Source organism: Anomalospiza imberbis, chromosome 26 (assembly GCF_031753505.1).
Source record: "Anomalospiza imberbis isolate Cuckoo-Finch-1a 21T00152 chromosome 26, ASM3175350v1, whole genome shotgun sequence".
Lineage (NCBI taxonomy): Eukaryota > Metazoa > Chordata > Aves > Passeriformes > Viduidae > Anomalospiza > Anomalospiza imberbis.
In genome coordinates this window covers 2,486,519-2,495,294 of record NC_089706.1, presented here as the reverse complement: position 1 = coordinate 2,495,294, position 8,776 = coordinate 2,486,519, and the positions used below count along the sequence as shown (strand labels likewise).

The following is an 8,776-nucleotide window of genomic DNA, read 5'->3' as shown; positions in this document are numbered from 1 at the left end:
GGATGGGATCAGGGCAGGGACGGGATCAGGGCTGGGATGGGATGGGATCAGGGCAGGGATCAGAGCAGGGATGGGATCAGGGATGGGATCAGAACAGGGACGGGATCAGGGCAGCAATGGGATCAGGGCTGGAATGGGATCAGAACAGGAATGGGATCAGAGCAGGGATGGGATCAGGGCTGGGATGGGATCAGGGCAGCAGGGATGGGATCAGAGCAAGATGTTTGGAGAACCTTCTGGAGCTGGGCAGTTCTGATTTTGGGCAGAATCTTGGGTTTTGAGTGTCTTTTTGGCTCCAAAAAACCATGGAATGATGAAGGTTGATGCTGTTCATTCATCCCCTGTCAAAGAGGAATGAAACAGGAGAATCCCCCTGGATCAACACCCCCCAATCCCTAAAAATCCTGCTCCAGCTCCAAGAGGAACAGGTACAGTACCCTTGAGTGGCCTGCTGCATCCCAGAGCTGTTCCTGCTGGAAAAACGTTGAAATTCCTCTCAATTCCTCCCTCTGCTGCCCCTGGAGCTCCAATTTCTGTGCCACATTCCCGGGTTTTCTCTGGCCTGAACTCAGCTGGCAGCTAAATTCCCTCAAAAATGGGATTTTTATGGAGTTCTGCTGTGAAGAAAATGGGGTTTAACCTCCAGAAATGGGTTTAAACACACATAAAATGGGTTTTAACCCCCCAAAATGGGTTTTAACACACATAAGGTTGGTTTTAGCACACAAAAAATGGGTTTTAACCCACAAAAAAAAAAAAGGATTTTAATTCCCAAAAATGGGTTTTAGCACACATAAAGTGGGTTTTAACCCCCAAAAATGTGGTTTGAGACCCAAGAAAACCGCCAGGAATGTCCCCGAGTGGCACATCCAGCAGCCAAAGCAAAGCCTGAGCTCCAAGTTTCTGCTGGCATCACCTGGATTGGGAAGAGTTTCCAAAAGCTGTGGCAGCAGAAGTCGGAATTGGGAGAAAATTCCCCTTTTTTTTTGTACAAATGTGGCTGCTTTTCCTCAGGGGAACGGGGTGGTGGCAATGCCACATTGAGGGTGGGCTCTGTCACTGCTTTTGGGGTGAAAAATCAGTAAAAAATGTCATTTATTGGGGTTGGCACAGGGGTGGTGCCACCTTTGGAGGTCTCTATTCCTGCAGGGCCACCCAAGGGGAGGAATGTGAAATCCCAAAATCCACGTGGAGCTGGAAAAGCTACAAAAACAAAAAGTCTGTATCTGAAATCAGCCTGATTTTGGGAATTCTGTGGGGGGAAAAAAGAGCCTTAGCTGGACTATTTACAGTCATTTCTACAGTTGCACCTCAGGTGTGGTTTTTTTGTAATTTTGGGGCTTGGCTGTTCACATTTCACCTTTTAATCTGAATATTACAACTGATGTCTGTTAATCTGGGTTATTTTTTTTTTAATAATCAAAAAATATGAGTTTTTTTTTTTTTTTTAATATTCAGTTTTCAGGCAGGGAAGTTCTCCAAGTGTTTTTCCTCCTCCCTTTTTGCTCCTTTTGTCTCATCCGATAAACACGAGCTGCCAACCTTTGTTGCTGTGGGGGAAAAGCTCCCAAATCCCACTTTTTCCTGGGAATTTCAACCTCCCGTCCTTGGAAAAATTGAGCAGAGCAAGCAAAAAACTTGGGATTGTGTCAGAGAAAAATTCCCGTTTCCCATCGTTCCTGATGCCAGTGCCGGGCCCGCAGTGTCCTCCTCAAGGACAGCAGCAAGTGACAGGAGAATCCAATTAGTTCATTAATTAAGGGCTACAAATGAAGGGCCTTGAGGGGCAGATGGGGGGAGGGATTCTCTGGGTTCCTGCTTGATCCTTGTGGGTCCCTTCCAGCTCGGGATATTCCAGAATTCCTGACTGTTCCTGGCTCTTTTTCATGCAGCCAGGTTTGTCCCAAATCACCCCTGGATCCAAGGCAGAGCCTGGCCCCGACAGGGGGGGATTAGTGGGAGCAAATGAAACCTGAGATGAACCCTGAAGGGCCTGGAAGATGGGAATGAATTCCCTTTTCCTGCAGGGACTGTCCCCCTTCAGAGAGACCTGCAGGATTCATGGGGTGATCAAACCGCAGCTCTGGAAAGAGAATTCTGGGCACGAGGGGCAGCCCTGTCCCCACCCCTGAGGGCAGCTGCTCCACAACGCCCCAAACTCAAACCCCCGGGAAATGCGTCCCCAGCCCGGGTGCAACCTGTGAGTAACTCCCAGCAGCCCCTGTGCAACCTGTGAGTAATTCACAGCAGCCATGGTGGAACCTGTGAGTAACTCACAGCAGCCATTGTAGAACCTGTAACTCCCAGCAGCCTCTGTGCAACCTGTGAGTAATTCACAGCAGCCATGGTGGAACCTGTGAGTAACTCACAGCAGCCTTTGTGCAACCTGTGAGTAACTCCCAGCAGCCCCTGTGCAACCTGTGAGTAATTCACAGCAGCCTCTGTGCAACCTGTGAATAACTCACAGCAGCCATTGTAGAACCTGTAACTCCCAGCAGCCCCTGTGCAACCTGTGAGTACCTCCCAGCAGCCTCTGTGCAACCTGTGAGTAACTCCCAGGCGCAGCTCCCACCTGGTGTCCCCAGTGTCCCCAGCCTGGCCGTGCCAGCCCCAGCCCAGGGCCCTCCGTGCTGTGCAACACCCAAAGGCTTCTCCTCCCAACAGCCAGCACTCCCTGCCCCAGCCCAGCTCTCCTCAGACTTCCAGGAAACTCCGTGCGTGGAGTTCCATCCCCGCTGGATTTCAGTTCCATCCCAGGCTGGATTTCAGTTCCATCCCAGCTGGATTTCAGTTCCATCCCCGCTGGATTTCAGTTCCATCCCCGCTGGATTTCAGTTCATCCCCGCTGGATTTCAGTTCCATCCCCGCTGGATTTCAGTTCCATCCCAGGCTGGATTTCAGTTCCATCCCCGCTGGATTTCAGTTCCATCCCCGCTGGATTTCAGTTCCATCCCAGGCTGGATTTCAGTTCCATCCCAGCTGGATTTCAGTTCCATCCCCGCTGGATTTCAGTTCCATCCCCGCTGGATTTCATTTCCATCCCAGGCTGGATTTCAGTTCCATCCCAGGCTGGATTTCAGTTCCAACCCAGGATGGATTTCAGTTCCATCCCCGCTGGATTTCAGTTCCATCCCCGCTGGATTTCAGTTCCATCCCAGGCTGGATTTCAGTTCATCCCCGCTGGATTTCAGTTCCATCCCCGCTGGATTTCAGTTCATCCCCGCTGGATTTCAGTTCCATCCCCGCTGGATTTCAGTTCCATCCCCGCTGGATTTCAGTTCCATCCCAGGCTGGATTTCAGTTCATCCCCGCTGGATTTCAGTTCCATCCCCGCTGGATTTCAGTTCCATCCCAGGCTGGATTTCAGTTCCATCCCCGCTGGATTTCAGTTCTATCCCAGGCTGGATTTCAGTTCCATCCCCGCTGGATTTCAGTTCCATTCCCGCTGGATTTCAGTTCCATCCCCGCTGGATTTCAGTTCCATCCCAGGCTGGATTTCAGTTCCATCCCCACTGGATTTCAGTTCCATCCCCTCTGGATTTCAGTTCCATCCCCGCTGGATTTCAGTTTCATCCCAGGCTGGATTTCAGTTCCATCCCCGCTGGATTTCAGTTCATCCCCGCTGGATTTCAGTTCATCCCCGCTGGATTTCAGTTCCATCCCCGCTGGATTTCAGTTCCATCCCCGCTGGATTTCATTTCCATCCCCGCTGGATTTCAGTTCTATCCCAGGCTGGATTTCAGTTCCATCCCCGCTGGATTTCAGTTCCATCCCAGGCTGGATTTCAGTTCCATCCCAGGCTGGATTTCAGTTCCATCCCAGCTGGATTTCCCCTGGCAGCAGCAGCTGCCGGGTCCCAGGGCTGGGCTCGTCCCTGTCTCTCTCGGGTGTGAAATAGAAATCATGTTTTTATGATTTTTTTTTTTTTTTTGTAAATCTTTACTCTTTTTACACCTTGTTTTTTTGTAAGCTGAAGTTTCTTATTAAAAAACAAAACAAAACAAAAAAAACCGAAGAGAAAACAGAAATAAATTCCAGTGGGTTGTGTTGTTATTCCATAAAATTTAATAAACATCTGGGGGTGGGGTTACAGAAGGAAATTCCATGCACATCCTCAAGGAAACAATTCCCAAAGGAATGAATGGATGGGAAATCAATTCTCCCTCTCAGCATTAAACCTTTTGTCCTTGTCACTGCTCCAGGCAGCACAGGGGGGACCAGAGCAGCTCCAGATGGGATCAGAGCAGCTCCAGATGGGATCAGAGCAGCTCCAGGGGAGATCAGAGCAGCTCCAGGTGGGATCAGAACAGCTCCAAAGGGTTCAGAGCAGCTCCAGGTGGGATCAGAGCAGCTCCAAAGGGTTCAGAGCAGCTCCAGGTGGGATCAGAGCAGCTCCAAAGGGTTCAGAGCAGCTCCAGGGGGACCAGAGCAGCTCCAAAGGGATCAGAGCAGCTCCACGGCTCCAGTCCTGGTGAGAGGGCGAGCTCTGCTCCCGGCAGCTCCGGCTCCTTCCTGGGACAGGAGTCAGCACCGTCAGGGAAGCTGGTTCTGCGGGGTTTGGGGCGGGCTCACCCCGATTTGTGTCACCTCAGGGGGTGACAGCGCTGTCCTGGGGGCAGGGTGAGTCTGGGGGGTTTGTTCAGCCTCGGGGGGCTGCAGCTCCAAACTCAGGTGAGCAGGGACAGCACCCAGGGAAGGGCTGGATTCGGGAGCCTGAGGATTGATTTTGGGAAAGGTGCTTCCCCCCGAGGGTGCTGGGCACTGCCCAGGCTCCCCAGGGAATGGGCACGGCCCCGAGGCTGCCAGAGCACCACAGGGATGCCCAGGGTGGGATTTTGGGATGCCCAGGGTGGGATTTTGGGGTGTCTGTGCAGGCCAGGGGTTGGATCTGATCCCCGCGGGTCCCTCCCAGCTCAGGATATTCCCGGTCCCGCTCCTCGGTCCCTCCCCCGGACTGACCGGAGCTACGGGACCGGCTGTGGGGCCATCAGGTCGATGTCGGTCAGGTTCCGGGCCACCCAGACCCCGGCGGCAAACAGCCCCAGGTTCAGCAGCAGGTTCCTGCAACCACAAAATCCCAGCAGCGCTGAGCTTGGGAAGGATTTTGGGAAAGTTCATCCGAATCCAGGCTGTGCCCAATCCCCACCCTGAGCACTCAGTGCCACCTCCAGGTGACACCTCCAGGGATGGGCACTCCAAACCCCCCTGGGCAGCCCCTCCCAGCCCTTTCCATGAAGAAATTCCTGCTGGTGTCCAACCTGAGCCTCCCCAGCACAGCCTGAGGCCGTTCCCTCTCCTCCTGTCCCTGTTCCCTGGGATAAGATCCCAAATCCCCCCCGGCTGTTCCCTCCTGGCAGGGAGTTGTGCAGAGCCAGAAATTCCCCCTGAGCCTCCTTTTCTCCAGGCTGAGCCCCTTTCCCAACTCCCTCAGGATTCTCCAAACCCTTCCCAGCTCCCTCAGGACTCTCCAAACCCTTCCCAGCTCCCTCAGGACTCTCCAAACCCTTCCCATCTCAGGACTCTCCATACCCTTTCCATCTCCTCAGGACTCTACATACCCTTTCCCATCTCCTCAGGACTCTCCAAACCCTTTCCCATCTCCTCAGGATTCTCCAAACCCTTTCCCATCTCCTCAGGACTCTCCAAACCCTTCCCATCTCCTCAGGACTCTCCAAACCCTTTCCCATCTCCTCAGGACTCTCCAGGCCCTTCCCAGCTCCGCTCCCTTCCCTACGCCCGCTCCGGTCCCAGGATCTCCTCCGTGGACCGAGGAGCCAGAACTGGACACAGGGACCGAGGGACAATCCCAGCCCTGCCGGGGGCAGACACCGGGCTCCCGATCGCGATCCCTGCCCCGATCCCGACCTCTATTCCGGGCCCGGCCTCGATCCCCGTCCCGCTCCCGACCTGCGGAAGTCGTTGCGGTCGGTGGCGAAGCGGAAGGCGCTCCGCAGCCAGGCGCGGATGCCCCGCGGCGGGGCCGCCGCCGCTCCCGCCGCTCCCGCCGCTCCCGCTCCGGCCGCCGCCGCCGCCGCCATTGCCGCCGCCTGCCCGCGCCGCGCCTCGGCGTCACCGCCGCGCGTGACGTCACCGGCGCGGCGTGACGTCGCCACTGGCGCGCGGAGCGCTACGTGAGGGCGGCAGCGGGAACGGGATCGGGACTGGGAACGGGAACGGGATCGGGATTGGGAACGGGATTGGGAACGGGATCGGGATCGGGACTGGGATCGGGAACGGGAACGGGATTGGGAACGGGAACGGGATCGGGAACGGGATCGGGATCGGGATCTGGATCGGGATCTGGGATCGGGAACGGGATCGGGATTGGGAACGGGAACGGGATCGGGTTTGGGAACGGGAACGGGATCGGGAATGGGAACGGGATCGGGAACGGGAACGGGATCGGGAACGGGAACGGGATCGGGAACGGGATCGGGAACGGGATCGGGAACGGGAACGGGATTGGGAACGGGAACGGGATCGGGAACGGGATCGGGAACGGGATTGGGATCAGGAACGGGATCGGGACTGGGATTGGGAACGGGATCGGGAATGGGAACGGGATCGGGAACGGGATTGGGATCAGGAACGGGATCGGGACTGGGATTGGGAACGGGAACGGGACTGGGAACAGGATTGGCATCGGGAGTGGGAGCGGGATCGGGAGTGGGAACGGGAGTGGGATCAGGACTGGGAGTGGGAACGGGAGTGGGATCAGGACTGGGAGTGGGAACGGGAGTGGGATCAGGACTGGGAGTGGGAACGGGAGTGGGATCGGGATCGCGAGCGGGATTGGGATCAGGATTGGAACTGGCATTGGCTCTGGAATCGGCTCTGGCATCGGGATCAGCACCAGGATCGGAATCGGGATTAGGACCTTTGTGTTTTCCCGAGCTCCTGTGCCCGGGAAGAGCAGCCTGTGGGACAGAGCCGAGGGAGGAGGTTCAGGTGGAGCCCCAAAGCCAAGCACTGCACATTTTTGGGGTGCTCGGTGCCATGGGAATGAGGGTCTTCAAGGATGCTCTGTGGGATGAGGACTGCGGTTATAGTGAGGTTTATTACTATTGTTATAGGAAGCTTTAACAATCCTTGCTCAGAATCTCTGGAATTAGCAGAGCTTTTCTGTTTGTCCCATTTCCCTCCTCCTCTCTGGGGACACCCATGTGACCAAGCCATCCATCCATCCATCATCCATCCATCCATCATCCATCATCCATCCATCCATCATCCATCCATCCATCCATCCATCCATCCATCATCCATCCATCATCCATCCATCATCCATCCATCCATCACCCACCCATCATCCATCCATCATCCATCCATCCATCATCCATCCATCCATCCATCCATCCATCATCCACCCATCATCCATCCATCATCCATCCATCATCCATCCATCCATCCGTCCATCCATCCATCCATCATCCATCCATCCATCTATCCATCCATCCATCCATCCATCCATGCATTTATCATCCATCCATCAATCATCCACCCATCATCTATCCATCCATCCATCCATCCATCATCCACCCATCATCCATCCATCATCCATCCATCCATCCATCCATCCATCCATCCATCATCCACCCATCATCTATCCATCCATCCATCCATCCATCCATCATCCACCCATCATCTATCCATCCATCCATCCATCCATCATCCATCTGTCATCCATCCATCATCCATCCATCCATCATCCATCCATCCATCCATCATCCACCCATCATCTATCCATCCATCCATCCATCCATCATCCATCTGTCATCCATCCATCATCCATCCATCCATCATCCATCCATCCATCATCCATCCATCCATCCATCATCCATCATCCATCCATCCATCATCCACCCATCATCCATCCATGCATCCATCATCCATCCATCCATCATCCCTCCTCCATCCATCTATCCATCCATCATCCCTCCTCCATCCATCCATCCATCCATCCATCCATCCATCCATCCGTCATCCATCCATCCATCCATCCATCCATCATCCATCCATCCATCATCCATCCATCCATCATCCATCTATCCATCCATCCATCCATCCATCCATCCATCATCCACCCATCATCCATCCATCCCTCCCTCATCCATCCATCCATCATCCATCCATCCATCATCCATCCATCCATCCATCCATCCATCCATCATCCATCCATCCATCCATCCATCATCCATCCATCCATCATCCATCATCCACCCATCATCCATCTGTCATCCATCCATCATCCATCCATCATCCATCCATCCATCCATCATCCATCATCCACCCATCATCCATCTGTCATCCATCCATCATCCATCCATCCATCATCCATCATCCATCCATCCATCCATCATCCATCCATCCATCCATCCATCATCCATCCATCATCCATCCATCCATCCATCATCCATCCATCCATCATCCATCCATCCATCATTCATCCATCATCCATGCATTTATTATCCATCCATCATCCATCCATCCATCATCCATCCATCCATCATCCATCATCCATCCATCATCCATCCATCATCCATCCATCCATCATCCATCCATCATCCATCCATCCATCCATCCATCCATCCATCCATCCAGGCTGCAGCCTCGTCTGTCCCTGCTGCTGGATTTTCTCCCCAAATCCCACTAATAGATCCACCAGCCAGCAAATTGATTTATGGCAATTAGGGGCTCTCGTTAAGGGACCAGCTGGAGCGCCGGGCGCTACCTGCCCGGCGGGAGCAGCCAAATCCCATGTGAAATCCAAAGCTGTGTT

At 54.1% G+C, this 8,776-nt stretch overlaps 2 protein-coding genes across 4 annotated transcripts in view; one reads left to right on the top strand and one right to left on the bottom strand.

Annotated features, from left to right (window-relative positions):
• The window catches only part of TOMM6 (translocase of outer mitochondrial membrane 6), a 120,526-nt gene extending 114,477 nt beyond the window's left edge, over positions 1 to 6,049 (bottom strand). Inside the window, exons 1-4 of one of the 3 annotated variants that reach the window (XR_010993759.1) lie at positions 5,908 to 6,049; positions 4,960 to 5,061; positions 4,449 to 4,512; positions 4,033 to 4,306 (exon numbers count right to left, since the gene is read on the bottom strand). Coding sequence is in view for 2 of the 3 variants with exons in the window: in XM_068173318.1 (XP_068029419.1) it covers positions 4,965 to 5,061; positions 5,908 to 6,038 (228 nt within the window). In the remaining variant the exon portion in view is untranslated. Of the gene's footprint in view, positions 1 to 4,032; positions 4,513 to 4,955; positions 5,062 to 5,907 lie in introns of those variants that run through there. The other 2 variants (XM_068173316.1, XM_068173318.1) reach the window with 2 other exon arrangements.
• Positions 1 to 8,776, top strand: part of LOC137462700 (acidic mammalian chitinase-like) — a 134,109-nt gene that overhangs the window by 106,863 nt on the left and 18,470 nt on the right. The gene's annotated exons all lie outside the window — the stretch shown is intronic.